The sequence below is a fragment of the Phaenicophaeus curvirostris genome, chromosome 13 (assembly GCF_032191515.1).
Source record: "Phaenicophaeus curvirostris isolate KB17595 chromosome 13, BPBGC_Pcur_1.0, whole genome shotgun sequence".
Taxonomy (NCBI): domain Eukaryota; kingdom Metazoa; phylum Chordata; class Aves; order Cuculiformes; family Cuculidae; genus Phaenicophaeus; species Phaenicophaeus curvirostris.
In genome coordinates this window covers 6,856,578-6,872,144 of record NC_091404.1, presented here as the reverse complement: position 1 = coordinate 6,872,144, position 15,567 = coordinate 6,856,578, and the positions used below count along the sequence as shown (strand labels likewise).

The window sequence follows — 15,567 nt, the reverse complement described above, 5'->3', positions numbered from 1 at the left end:
TCTTACTGCCCTCAAATATATCATGAGACTTATTTGCATTCTCCCCTTATGCCAGTTCTGTGTAAATAGACTGAGTGCCACACCCAGCGATTAAAACTGACTCTGATCTCTACTTTTCATCATTAGGAAACTCCATTAGCATTAGGCAGTTATATTTCATTTACTGCTTGACCACAATCTGTTTAGATATCACATCTCTGCTTAGATATGACAGCTTGCTAGGTTATTCAGATTTTCTACCGTACCATAGAAAAATCCACAAACCACGCATTTTTAAGGCGTAAATATACCCAATTTAGTGGAATGTACTTGTGTGCAAGATCCATCTTTGCTAAGGATCCAGTTTTGCTGCTGATGGTGCTGATGATCAGATACAAAACTTACTGTGTGGCTGAAAATGGGATAAATTTGTTACTGGATGGCTGGCCAGATGAGGTACTGAATTATAACGAGACCAGAACACATGCCAATGGACTCTTACTCATGTAGATGGCCCCACTGACTTCAAGGAGAACATGCAGATTACTGACTCAATAACTATTCCACAGAGTGACCATCTAGAAAGGTTTTTCTTAATTCTAGTTGGCTTCAAGAAACCCAGCCCTCTGAGGGCAGGTTCTGCCACGTTTCACATGATGAATAATAGCACATGCAGACTCGATTCCTGCAGAGCAATGTCCTACCCATATTAATAGGGGCAGAATCACGACACATGTCTTAATGTTAGTTTGGGGCCCAGTTATGCCACTGTTAATCATGTCAGTGACCGTTTAATCATGCAAATAATTGCATTGATTTCAGTACTCACATGAGGAAGTGCTCACCAATATTTGAAATACACACTTGGGGATATAGCTTCACAATCCATTTGCATTTCTCTATGTAGTACAGTTAAGAATTATATCACTTCAAAGGGAAAGAGGTCTAATTAATTTTTTCAGAGATAGTTGTTTCTTGCAGGTGTTTTCTTGTCCTTGATTTAATAGAGGCCCAGTGCTCCCCCTCCCATTTTACAGCTTTAATGATACAGCATTAAAAAAATCTAGATGACTGAAAATTGTACATTAGCTATAATTTTATGCAAGAGCTCTTTCAGTACTTCCATTCCATCAGATTAGAGTAGATTGATGACAAGTACTTTTGTAGGTGGTTTTCTACCTCTTAATAATTTCCCTCTGTGAGTGAATCTGACATATCCGTAGATGTTCTGAACAGTTCATTATCTTTGCTCATATTCCCAAGCGTGTGTGATACGTGTTGTTAAACAAACTCATCCCCATTTCAGCTTGACAGTGCCATGGGTTGAACTTTGGGATGTGAATGCAAATCTAGCTTAAACAGAGAAGATGATTCGAAGCAATCTGAAAGTTGCTCGTATGATAATTCTCTTTGCTCCAATGCTATATTCATATAGGACTCAGAAGCCATTCGCCTGTACGTTAAAAAAAAAATCTAATTTTCAAACTGAAATTGGGTTTTAGTTTGAACGTGACCTGTCTGGAAAACAATGTCTGGTAAAAGGATAACTAAGACCATCACGCCCCTTGACCTGTGTATGGCAGAAGGTGAGCAGTACCTCCTGAAAGCTCATCTACTCAGCACAGCGCTGACTGCAGTCAGCTGCCCCTCTGCCTGCAGCAGGCTGGGTGACACCCTGCGCATCAGCCATTCAGGAATTTGCCATAGATTGTGAAGGTCACTTAAAATATTGGACTGAACATAAATACTGATGACACGACTTCATTATTTAAACTCTGCTGATGTTTTTGCAATGCTAACAGTTGTAATCCTGTTAATTTCTACTCACTGATCAAGACTGGTGGAAGTGCATAGTCATGCAAAGCCTGGACAACTTCAAGTGAGGACAGTGTTATCTAGCCTGCAGTTAAAACCATGGAAGTATGAACAACTGTTTAATTTAGCAAAAATTCTTTGTGTTAATCACAGATATCATATCAATCCTTCTAAGACACAGGAATCTCTTTGTGAAAACATCTCTTACATACAATGGGAGGCACTTGAAAGCAGGTGAAATCCTTTAAAAGATCTTACTAAGCATGAGTCATACTTTAACAAACAACTTGCCAGAAGACAATAGGCACAAGCAATAATTGTGTGAGTTTACACTCAGTGTCAATGGGACAGAGTAAGAATACTGAGACTGAGAAGCACATGACTAAAAATAATCTGCTCTAACAATAAAGGCTCTGCAACAATGCACAGTGTTCAGCATTTTAAGAAGTCATAGGCATGACTTGGAGCTATGGTAGAAGCTTTTTGAAATTGTCACTAGTCCATGATCTGGATTATGCCATCCTCAAGAAGGGATTTAAATGGATCACTCTCAGTGCTAAAATTATTACAAAGCATATACTTTAAGTCAATCCTGCTTATAAAAGGTGACACTCAGATCGGTGTTTACACAGCACCAGGCCAACAGTGAACTTTGCCTTGTTGAAAGATCATTTAAATTAATATCAACAGAGGCCTGACAGTGAGAACTAAACCAGGAAGGCCCTGTATAATTTTGTTTTCCCATACATTGTCAACAATGACCCTCTCTAACGGTTTATACTTATGTCCACCCTATCAACTTAGTCTTTGGCATAATAATAGAGGGCAGGATGGAAAAACATCCCCTTGAATAAAAAAATCCCACACGCTATGTAGTAGATCTGCCTGCTTTTACCCTGCTTCCATTTTAGGAAAACATAATTTAAAAAACCTGTAACGATGGTGACTCAACTACCTCTCCAGGTGACTTATGCAGTAACGTAATTCTCCTTAATGTGTTTTCTGTTCATATTTCACCTGGACAGCTTTTCATTTTAGTTTTTGACCATGAACTCCAATGCTCCATAAAAAGCAGGCATTACTACCCTCTTTAAGACTCCAAACTAATACTGCAATGTTAACAAATTATTTCCACCCGTCTTTTGTCACACCCTCAGTCAAGGACTATGACAAATAATTACAAATAACGAGAAACTGATACATCACAACTCTTTATAAATAAAAAATGAACTTTCTCTTGGCTTGTTCTCTCTCTGGGACCAGAAAGTGATGTTCTGACGGCATCTTTAACTGTCTTGTCCTGCTCTTTAGAAGTCCTGTCAAAATTCTCCCGAATGTCTTTCTTACGAGGCTATTCCTACTACCCTTATACATATCCTTTGGCTATTAGATACCCTTTTATTATTATTATATATCCTCTCCCCCTACTGATAAAGATAAATCCACTCCTGTCTTTGAATATTCCTTTCGCTGGGATTCTCAGTTTCCTTAGCAACTCTCACTTCTCTGGTAAGTATTCTAATTTTCCCGTTTTTACTTTCCTCAGGAATTTTGTAACAAACTACCTCTACCTCTTTAGTTACAAAAGATTCCACAATCATATTTTCATTTAGACAAACTGATTCTCAATAATAAACTGCAAATGAAGTATAACTTCAGGCAGTTTCTGCTACACTTAATGGGCACTATGTACAGAGCTTTTACATGTTTCATTGTAAAATCTTGTACAACAGCACTACTTGTCCTTTCTCATGCAGCGTTGGTAGCAGAATGTCTTCTTAAACTACTAGAGCTGACTAAAGATTTTTCAATGTCCCTTGAAAATAGGGCTCCTTACATCAGATATTTAATGTCATGGACTTACTCATACACAGTTGTCCATCCGTTTTCATCACTTTTGGTTGCTAAAAGCCCTGTGTTTCCAGGATATGTCATCAGAGCCAGGTTGTAGCCTTGGGCATAAACTCTTTTAAGAACACCATTGGTGCTTATTGTCAGCCAGTACACTTGGCCCCCGGGCACCACAACCCACAGGGGCAGCCCACTCGTGTCTCTGCGGATGTGAACCGAATTCCCGTTGCTGCTGGTGATGGTGCCAATATCTCCATCCCCGCTGTAGGTGAAATTGTAAATGTAGTCCCTCGTTATGAGGTTGAGCGTGTGCAGGTGGGTGCCGTTGATGGTGAACTGATACAGTTCTTGGTCTGCTGGTGATGCAATCTCATACATATTCGTGTCACTAAGATGAGGCTTGTTTCGGCTAACAGCACGGATGCGAACATTGCCAAGGTCTGCTACATACAGTGTGTCATCAGGAGACACTGCTAGAGAAGAAGGAGCTTTCAGCTTTGCGTCTTTGGCATATCCACCATCACCTGGAGAAGAAATGGTAATTTTAGTAATCTATAATGCCCACATTTAAGCTAATCCTCATAGCCTGACATGCTGCTTCTCCTCAGTATCATTTACAGGTCAATAAAACAGTATCTTCTTCCAACTAATTAAATCCATATTACCTAAGGTTGGTGCAATTCTATATCAGTTTCAGTCAAGGCAAACAAGAAAACAAATTATCTAATTTAAACCATTTTTGCTAAGGCCAAAACCCTGCTGCTCAGGAAAGCATTAATGGCAAAATTGTGTAAGAAAAAATCCATGACACCTGAAGTTTAATTCCCCGTTCTTTGTCTGCTGGTATATAGTTAAAGTAGAATTGTGTTATAAATAAAACAAAGAGAAAATAAACCCCAGTAATTTACCTTAAATGACACTGAAGCAAAACATTAGATCATACTTATTAAAAACTCGACACTACAGGAACATAAAACAAGATTAATAGTAAAAAAAGGGCCTTGAGAACAACCCCTACCACTATAACTTAGACAATTTGCTTGGTTTGTATACTTTAAGGTTTGAGGAGGACATTTGCATTATCATGGACTGTATATGCATATCAAAATGACTTTATATGAGCAGAATTTTCTGTAACTAACAAGAAAGCAGATTAAACCTCACTCTTAGAGAAAAAACATTATGGTTTGCAGTGTTCCCCTTCTCCTGACTGAGAAATGAAATATGGTGGAGATTTTGAGCTCACCCTATGCTTCCTTAGAGATGGATGAATTAGCTGGTGTTCTGACCCCGCCTTTTACCAACACAGCACTGTCACAATCATTAGATTTGCCACAGTTTTTAATTTGTGAGCACTGAGGGCAGTTTCCCTCAATAGGAACTCTAAAGGGGGCCCTTTCCAGCACTGATCTGCCATAGCTGTAACTGAAGCTGGCAGCGCTTGGCAATACACATGAAGCTTTGACTATCATTACAATGCTGGGTCAGCAGCCCACCTTCTCCTGATGATCATTTACATTTTTTCTCTCCATTCTTGACATACTTAATGTTTTCTTGTCAGCAGTTAACCTTTTAATTGAAATGAAGTCTTCTTAAGACTTAGGATGACATTATGGAACTGAACACAGTGGTTCCTAGAGACGACAAGATGACAACATAGAGCACACCTCTGCATATGGGAACGCTTTCCTTTGTCCTGGTATGAAATATGCTTTTATGAGAAATAAAAGCCCCAATTTGTTTTGGCCCACGCAGTAAAGAGGAGCTGGGTTGCTGAGAATGTCCAGTGGTGCAGTGCATATCTGGCACTGGCTGTTCCAGTTTAAAGCACACAAAGAAGAAATTCTGAACATTATGTGTTTGCATTATTTTGCTTGTTGTGCAGCATGACACAAGCGATGAAAAGGCTTAAACTAGTGTTTATCACTGGATGTGAAACACCTTGGCACCATTATTGGTGAGAAGGGCTGCCAATCCAGTAGCATTTAGGTATTATCTGGTACCATTTTCAACATGAGCAAACATTGTTGGAACAGAAAAGGCACACTTGGAGCTGTGCAACCTCTGTATCAAAAGAGGAAAAGCTAAGTCTACTCTGAGGTTTCTTCAGTGCCAACTGGAAGACTCGCATCTCTACATCCCATGGATGAAATCCACACAGAGCTGCTCATATGGTTCTCAGCTTTCCAAGGCAAATGAATCATTGCTCATCTCTCCTTCCCCTTGTCATTTTACTAATCTGCATCTGTGCCAGGGGTTCTCAACAGATAAGGCAGGAAACAACGAGCATCATCTTACCTGAAAAACAGTCACAATTTGGATCAATCTTGCAGTCACAATCTGATGGGGCTCCAGCGATTATAGAGATCTCACCGTTGGTTGTGACCTGTTGTATACGGTTGATCTTTCTTTCATCTGTCTCTGCAATGTAGAGTATCCCGCTGTGAGATACAGCGATTGCCCTGGCTGACTCCAGGGTGGAATGGATGGCCACCTTGCTGACGATGAAGTGGTCGATGCCCGGCACCTGGCAGTGAATGGGTCGCCCTGCAATAATGCGCACACGCCTGTTCTCAGAGATCTGCAGGACAATGTTGTTGTCAAGGACATATAGTGAGTTGTCCAGAGGGTTCACCGTGAGGTCTGTTGGCCACTCCAACCGCACCTGGAAATAAAAAATTAAGGGTAAGGCAGGGAAAGAAAAAGGAAAAAGAATTACTAAGGCAGTAAGGCAGTTTCATTCAGCCACCTCTGATCACCGTGCCATCAACACACAGTGGATTCACTCAGCACTGCTTCTCTAGTATGTACCTTTAATTGGGTTTGGCATTCAACAAGTATGCTCTTTTCTGAGGCCCAGCTCCACTGTGGAACAAAATGTGATTTGAAAAGTAATTTAGCACCCTCTAAGAGGTATTTGCACAAGTCCATTAAGGTGAGAACTTTATTATACCTATGCAGTCATGTAAATAAAACCACACATTTCATGCCATGCAACATCAGCCAGATAATTTTCCAGGTCTGAACGTTATTGTTTCAAGGTTGCAGTCAACACTGGCAGAGAGGAAAACAGTTAGCGGTCGTCAATGTCCTAACGCTTTAATTGACTGTTAGTACAAAAGGGAAATGACATACTAAAGAATATGACACATTCCCACAACTTATTTACTAAGCAAGAAATGATAATATGATATAGTCCATATGAAATATAAGCTCGTTAATTCTTTGCAACATAATAATACACCAACATATCACACTTCACATGATACAATAGCCAAGCTGTAATTACTTATAATGATTTTGCTTTATGAATTCAGTTTTCAGAAATTGATTGAGTAAATTCTTCACATTTAAGGTCAGCTTTTTGCTTTTCTCCGTGAAGGTGAGAGTGCCAACCAAGCACTTTTCAGACCATGCTGGAGGAAATTCCAGAATGACTTCACTCATCTAGTACCTGTTGCATCAGGATGTGGAGGAATTAAACATGCTCCCAATTAAAGGTGGGGCAGCCTGTCAACCTGAAAGACAACTGGTATGCAGCCTGCTGATTGTAGCATTTACTGGCCAGAGCTTCATATTCCTCCTGTGGAGTAAGCTCAATAGGCAGTGCAGGATTGCTGAAATGGGAAACAACAACAGAGTAGACCAGTCCCTCTCCCCAGCTAATGGCCAGTGAAGGATTTGGATCGCAGCTTGTCTATGGAAAGGTCAGAGAACAACTGAGCCACCGAGATTGCAAGACAGCCTGTTTTTGTCTGCCTGAGGATGCTTTGCTTGTTATCCTTTGTGAAGAGATAGCTGCTTTTATCTGAGAGGAATTTTTCTAGACTAAATATTTCAATTGTCAGAAGAGAATAAATACCAGGCTGAAATGTAATGGTTTTATATCCTTTATATGTCACAGAAGCTTCTATTATTTCATTTACTGATTTTGTTGCTGGTTTTGCTCATTTTTCCACTGAGCTAATTAAAAGGTCTATGAATGTAGAAATCACAGATGCTAATACAATGCTCAACATTGAGGAATAACATATGGTGGAGTGTGTGGCCATCGCAAGCCACCTGCTCACCTGGGGTCAGGTCAGGAACCAGGCTGGAGGCCAAGTCTCTCCCTTTCTCAAGCATCAGTATTTCCTGAATAATCTCATTTCCAAGAAGTACATTGCTGGTTTGATAATTGATGTTTTAATAAAGTGAGGGCATTGCGGCTACCGTGTCTCATCCTGCATGGTTACAGGGCACACCACACAATTATGAAGGCTCACAGAGTAATCGAATTCCTCCTTGTGCCCAGTCCATTTCTAGACAGCATAATAACTGGCATTAAGACTAATGCTGTTGGGTTCAAGATCTCTTCTGAACCAGGTGGCAGAGTCCTTCCAAATGATGATAAATGTGGTGAAACAGTTGGAAACAGAGTCCTTCCAGAAAGGTGCTGATTTCTGTGTGTGTGTGTGAGATGGTTCAGACTCTTAACTGCTGCACTAGGGCTGGTTTACACACTGCTGTTAGCCCATGTGTTGACTGTGAGTTCCCTGGGACACCAAATAAAAATCTTCAGTTAGCATTAAAATCTCTAAATGGCTATCTTCAGGAAACTTGGAGAAAAAACATATTTGCGAAGCATTGCAAATTTTTAATGCAGAACATTTGATTGGTGTAGCAAAGTAAATGGATTATTTTTAATGGGAAACAGACATCCTCAACCTTAATGGTCTCCTTCACAGATCACTGTTGTAAAAATTATCTTTGATTAACTGTAACTAGATTATTAGTGATAAAACTTTGAGCTGAAACTATCTGCATTTGCTGTAATGACTCTGCATAACACCTGCCATGCCTTAGCAGCTAGTTTTGCTTTGTGGAGTAGCTACACTGCCTTTGCCCAGTGAATAATTTGAATTCCTCCTGCTGTGCAGCTATGTGGCTGATAAACAGGGACTGGTTTGGGCCAATACAATTGCTTCTCTGGTTGATTTGAGGCTGATCTGGTTTACTGAGACAGAATAAACTTCTATGTAACTGTCCATTTCACTTGCAGTGATATGCTTAAAGCTTAGTCCTAACAGCTGTTAACTGCCTGCATAGTGGTCACACCTTGCATTGTGGTAAAATAAACACAATTTTAGTTACCACACCGGTACCTAGCTCTCTGTTCTGCAAATCTCATGGAGGACATGGCTACTGCTTTTCTTTTCTGGGTTTAAACTGGTCATGGATGTATTTATGGTTTAATCCAAGGTGGATTACCTGTCTGGAGACTGCAGCACAAAAATCAGCTGCTGCTCACTGCAAGCTTATGCTAGTGCAGCTGGAGGGGGAAAAATGGTGTAATAGGCCAATTAAAACCAAACATACACACAAACACAAAGCCCTTAGCATTCCTAATCTGAAGAAGAATTTAGCAGATTTAGAAAAAAATCTGCAATGTTCTTGTCAGGATGAGACTTCAAGCCATCTTAAACTGGTGTAAAATGGTGCTACTGCGGTCCCACCCCATCCCTTGCCCCAGCAGCAAGGCTGGCGTTAAGTGCTCCTACAGAGAGCAGGTACAGGACAGTTTGCTGGTTCAAAACTAATCACCTAAATCTGCTTAAACTGAAATGTAACTGCATTCAGGTTCACTGTTAGCTTGAAAAGCCACTGATTGTTTCTTTTCCTTTAAAGCAAGCTGCCCTCTGGCAGGTTTCTGTGACCAAACCATCAGTTGTGCTTCACTTGGAGCCAATAAACGTATTACAGAGAAGCACTTCAATTCTCAACTGATACAACTGTGCCTATTAAAAAGTTTTTCCAGACAAAACCTCAGTTAAGATTAGAATATTAAATCATTTAATATACATTTTAATTTGAAGCAATACTTCATAAGCCTCTGTAAGAAGTTCTCTCCCACACATCTATGTTTTTCTTATAACTCAAAACCGGTCCAATTGCAAATGTTTTTCCTCATGTTTAATGGGGTCTTTTTTTCAGGCAGTGTACAGAAATGGTATTGCTGATTATCCATTATAAACAACCAGACAAGGCTTGTTCAGTAGCAGTCAGTACCTCACCGTGCTTCACAGACTGAAATTTTCAGGTGACAGTTCTGGTTTGGTTCACTGAAGACTAAGTACATGCAATGGAAATCTCTGCTGAAACAAGGGAACCCTTCAGCAATAAGACGTTTTGCATGTAAGTATTAACATGTCAGCTTTTCTGGGAATTCAGCATTTAACTGTCACCATAAAGGCTCTAGCTATATCTAATAATTGATGTCTGGCTTGAGATGTGCAAGAACAACACCTACTGGTCTGGCTTTCTAATACATTTTTTCATGTCAAGTGTTCTGGAAAACACTAAGTGCACTAAGGTGGCTTCAGTTTAAATGGATTTTCACTGAGATATCTACATTTAGGTGGTTAAATAGCTTTCAGACCCAAATGGTATTTTTTGTGTTTGTTTCTTTCTTGCAAAATGTACATATGCTTCCATAACTTCTCCCTACCTAGCAAAGCTTTACAACTTATTAAATAATGTGAGTTTTTTTGCGAAGTAGCACAGATAGGAAAGCCTGTACTCATATATTTCTTAAACATACACACTCGCACATGTACACGCATTTAACTGTTAGTTTGTGAAGAATACCGTTTCACTTCTGGTTTTGACCATATGGCTAAAACTTTCTGCACATTTTGCGTGACATTTTATGGCTGTGGCATTTTTGGTACTGTTTTAAACAAATTAGATCAAAACAAATTCTACCGTTCATATCCAAATAAGAAAATTAAACAGGGAAAATTTATCCTTGTCTGCAGATGCAGGTTTCAAGAGCTTAACTATTGGGTTCCAGGGGCAAATTTCACTGGGACAAGTTTCATTTATCATGGATTAAAAGAAGCTGCATAAATCCCTAAAAAGGCTTCATCGTCGCTTTGATTTCTTGCCATGCATTGCTTGTATATTTTGATTCAATTCCATGTAGTAGCATGAAATTAATGCCAATTTTTTTTCTGATAGTCTTGACTGATGGATTACTTCCTATCTGTACTGCTCAGCTTCAAGCATTTCTGTTTACGCTACCTTTGCCTTTATTTAGCTCTATGATATGCAGTTGCAGACCTGATCATAGCTTCTTCCGTGCTTCTCTTTTGCTGCTAACTTCCTTTTTCCATCCCTTCTTATTTGTACTCACTTCAGCTGTTGTCTCCAGGCCAAACTCTTTTACTCAACACAACATACTTCTACATAGTGTTTTGCTCTCTTCCCACATGAACTCCTCTTTCTCCTTCCTTCTGCAAGAGCAATGGCTCCAAGGAACGACTTGCACAGACAGCCCATCAGGAGTGCACATGTAGTTTACAAGGCTGAAGGAGACTGGGTTCTGCCTCCCTGAACTTTCTACAGGATGTCTCACTGCATATATTTCTCTCTATTTTCTCACAGTTGACAACCACAGATATTTTTTCATCATTTTCTGTCAGTTTGCTCTCACTTCTAGACTCTTTCTTTTGTTGACACTGAAACTGTCAGCGCCTCTCAGCAGCTTAGCTTTTTTTTATTAATGGCACACAGAGATAGAATTCAGCTCCTGTGGTCTGACACCGGGGAACCCTTCCCCATGGGGGGAGCACTGCCTCCTCCCATGCTGGAGGAGCCTTTGTTTCTCATGCTCCTTATGCTGCTTATTATACAATTCAGAATTATACAGTTCAGCTGCAGCAGTCCCTGCTCTAAACTTTACAAATGTTGCTCTCTCTGCATTCATTGTTCCCTAGTGAAAAACCCAAATACATGCGTTTTGCAGCCTAATGACCACTGTTTTCTGCCCTGAGCTGAGAAAGCAGCGGTGGCACATGTACAGATGCAGCTCAGAGGTCTGAGGCCACCAGTTCTGTGGCATCAAGACTCAGGTAGTCTCCTTGCCAACCTGCCTTTGCAGTCAATTATTTGCAGCAGATGAGGGACCCAGCGCGGAAACGTGAAGACAAGGCACCACTCCAGCAGTTTTCACTGCTTGTCTTCACTTCCCTTGCCACAAGATTTGCTATGGTCTCGCTTTCCAGCTCTCAAGTTTCATAATTTCTTTTTAAGGATTTTTCTGCTTCACAACTTCAAAGACTGTATGAGGATTCTTGGGGCTACTAAATCAATAGGAAAAGTTGATTTCTATGGGGATAGGTTTTGCACCATCTTTATTTAATAACAGATGGAATATTATCCAGAATCACATAAGCCCACTGACTATGAAAATCAATAAGATTTAGATTCCTAAGACAGTTAAGTCTGTTTAAACATGGTACCCTTGTTTTATACAGGCTATGGAAGAAATACTTTGTTAAATGCCCAGAAGGAAATACGAAGTACTTTGAGCAGACTGGTTCCTCTGAGAGGAGGAATCTTAGATTCTTCAATTAAAATACCTCAAAATAGACCACAAATTTGAATCTAACCCAAACACATTTCCAGTGCTGGAGTGGGAATAGATGCCCTCCAAACATACTACTGCTGTTAATGTGCATGGCCAAAAGGAGGGAGTGGGACCAGGTGGAAATCTAGCTAACACAGTTCTGTTTCCATTTTGCTACACTTTCTAAGTTGCGTTTCCAGGTCCTGCACTTGTCAGATGAGGTGGCACAAAAATAAGGCTGCCTAATTCTTAATAAATCTCTCACCAGTTTTGGCCTCAACTTTCCATTTTGGCTCAGAAGTTCTAGGTACAGAAAGCCAGTGTGCTGCTAATGCAGGAAAGGTGGGAGGATGATCCTGAAAAGCTTTAATTGAGGCAGTAATTAGAAGCTGTTTGAGACCACTGGAGGCTGGAGCTAGTACCTTATAGCGTCTTTTGCTTCCAGTAACTACTCAGGTTCATAAAAGCATCAGGCATCTTGCATTTTGCAGAACAAACAAGACAACTACATTCCATGCAGCAATCCTTCTATGTAAGAATTTATATTGCCCAGATACTCTTAAGAAAACACACTGGAGAGTGTTTGAATCGAGTCTGAGACTCCAAGCAGGCACTCTGCTTTAAATTTATGTGAGCTAAGGGCTCTGGTTACTGCTGTAATACATATTTGAATATGCATTATCAGATTGTGCCAGAAAAGTTTACAGGAGTGAATTTTAGGACTAATGTTTTTTCAAGCACAATTCAAGAAATCCCACTCAACTAAGTAATTCATTTTAAGCCTGGCATGTAAAAGGAGAGGCACCCAGTTTTCTGCCTTCCCAAAAGACTCCAAAGATTTTAAAAGTGCACCTGAAATTAGGTTTTCAACAGATTACTAATCAGATAGCAAAATAAAATTTTTATAGCTAAGCTCTAGAACTAGAAAGGCACAGTAAGGCTCTAAACCTAGGAGGGCTCAGGAAAGCTCTATAAAGCCTCTTGCAAAACAATAAAAAAAAGGGGTGGGGGACAGGGACATGCAGGAGGTCCTAGAAAGGGTCCCTGGGAAGTTCTGTATTCAGAAAGGGCTCATAAGGTGCTGGATCTAGAAAAGCCTGCTGAGCTAGAAAGGGCTGCAGAAGGGCTTTGGAGAAGTGCTAGGCAGACTCTGAGAAAAAGCTCTAAAAGGTTTCAAACCATCCCAAGTAAAAGATCTAACGAGTCTCCAGACATGCTCCAGAAGCTATGGATGCCTCCCGCCCTGACTCAAAAACCGTTCTAGATTTAGAAAGGCCACAGATCTACAAAGGCACTAGATGTATTCAGAAAGCCTCTTGACAGCTCCAGCAAAGTTCTAAATCTCTGGATCAGGCTCTCAGCAACTTCTAGATCTATTAAGCAACAGGAATCTCTAGACAGTGCTAGATCTAGAAAGATCCATTTAAAATGTCTTCATTTCTTTATTCTCCAAATCAAATCCAAAAAGACTCAAGCAAATAGTGTAAGTTATAACTCCTTCCCAATGGGAGCATACAAAAATCATTTCACAATACAATTAGTTCCTTATGACAAGGCTACTTATACCAAGACTCAACCATCTGACCTGTCCCCAGATTTCTGGCATCCTTTTCATGAGCACTTATTTTAGTTCATGGCAGTAATAGCAAGAAACACATTGGTTTTATTGTCACTATTCATACGGACACAGAAAAATAGCTCTGAACTGGCAAGGAAAATAGAAGAACAAAGAAATACATACGGATGGAGGACCTAACAGGTTTTACATCATACCATGACTTTTCCCAGCTCTCACCAGAGAGCTACACACTGTTCAGTTTCCCCTTTTGCTTTGAGCTGTTGATTGAATGGCTATGGAGTGATGTTCAGACATTTATGATTTTCCTGCAATGTGACCTACATTGCTAAACTTCACAAATTTATTCTCCAAGGCAATGCATCATTTTGCATGCCATACCCATCCCAAAGGAATTTATCAGCAGAAGATGAGGCCCAGTTTGTAAAAGCTGAATGTCCTTCAGACATTTTTAGCTAATTTGTTTGTAAATGTGAGTGTTATTGTCAGAGTAACATCCTACATAAAATGGCCCTCTCTATCATTCTGTGTGCATCTCTCTCTGTGGCCTAAACTTCATAAAACACAGCTATAAACCTAATGGCTCTATGGCATCAAATGGATACAACCAATTTCTGGCTTGACATTTGCATTTTTTTTAACTCCACTGACAGTGTCTTTTCATTTTTTTTTACCCTTGGCAGAAACAAGGGTAGAAAAGATGCTGAAGCAAACGTGGAATATTGAAGAGGGGAAATCAGACATTCTGAGCTGTCATTGCCCAGGCTGCAGCTCCTGCCACGCTACAGTCTGTGGTTGCCACCGCTTACTTTCGTCTGAATTCTGCAGCTTGTAAGCATAACTCAGGGCAAACCTAGTCCTAATAATAATACAGGAGATACAACTAATACCTCTAAAGCAATAATTCTTGGTACTAAAGCTTTTTCAGTCTTTGTTTATAACCAGCTTTGAGACCTGAGAAGTACCCAGGCAGCAAGGGAACAACACCCTCTACAGTCCCCTCATGCAGACATGCTTCAAAGTTCTGCTCTTTGCAAGCTGTTATCATTACAGGATTGTTTTGACAGGATTTGCAGATTTTCAGGTTCCCCTTAGCACCTGGAGCAATTTGCAGGCCAGAAGTAACACTGTGCTGGCTTTTTTTGACCCTCCTTCTGCTGGTTATTGCAGTAAAATGCTTTCAGTCATAAAACCGTACCCACACTTTCTTCTACAGCTTTCAAATGCAGCAGTTTGCAGCTATGTAAAATTTAAATGACCTGACAATAGAATTAAATGCCTATCCTGCTTTTTTTCATTTATGCTGGTTTTATGCTTTGATTTCTGTGGCTTTCTCTCAATCTGTGCTGCTGTGAAGACAGACTAGAAGGGGAAAGACCAGTCCCCACTTCTCTAAGATGTACGGCAATCTTCCTCTCACTTAGTCAATGCAATGGGCAATATGAAAGGCTTGGAATAGAGACAATAAAGACAGCTCCACATAAAGCTTGATGATGATGATGATGATGATGATGATTATTCAATTTATAACACAAAACCTGTTACATCTCTGTGTCTCCCCTAGATGTGCAAAGGGTTGGTTGGTGAGGAGAACAACATACACACAGTACCAGCCCTGACAACTTAAGAAAAGCCAGCTAATGTAGGAGTTGCCTTCATCAAAGCAAATATTTCATAAATCAAAAGCAGCCTGTGTTATAAGTAGATGTGGATGAACAACTGGATTAAAAGAAAAGGAGGGACATTTTCTGCTCAACCTGCCTCTGCACGTTCCTATCAGCATCCACATTTCCTTGTCAGCAGACCTTCTTGGGGCTTTTACTCCAGGACGTCAGGGACCAGCTTTCACTATCCGATTACTTACCTACAGTACATGTAGAAACCATATACATACACATGTACATAGACATCATTATATACGCATATATAGGTATATATTAGGAGTACATGATGCCCC

General features: G+C 40.2%; 1 protein-coding gene across 5 annotated transcripts in view; it reads right to left on the bottom strand.

Annotated features, from left to right (window-relative positions):
* Positions 1-15,567, bottom strand: part of TENM1 (teneurin transmembrane protein 1) — a 662,362-nt gene that overhangs the window by 22,093 nt on the left and 624,702 nt on the right. For all 5 annotated transcript variants that reach the window (XM_069868106.1, XM_069868109.1, XM_069868108.1 and 2 more), the window contains 2 exons: positions 5,944-6,310; positions 3,659-4,169 (listed from right to left, as the gene is read on the bottom strand). In XM_069868106.1, the coding sequence (XP_069724207.1) occupies positions 3,659-4,169; positions 5,944-6,310 (878 nt within the window). The remainder of the gene's footprint in view (positions 1-3,658; positions 4,170-5,943; positions 6,311-15,567) is intronic.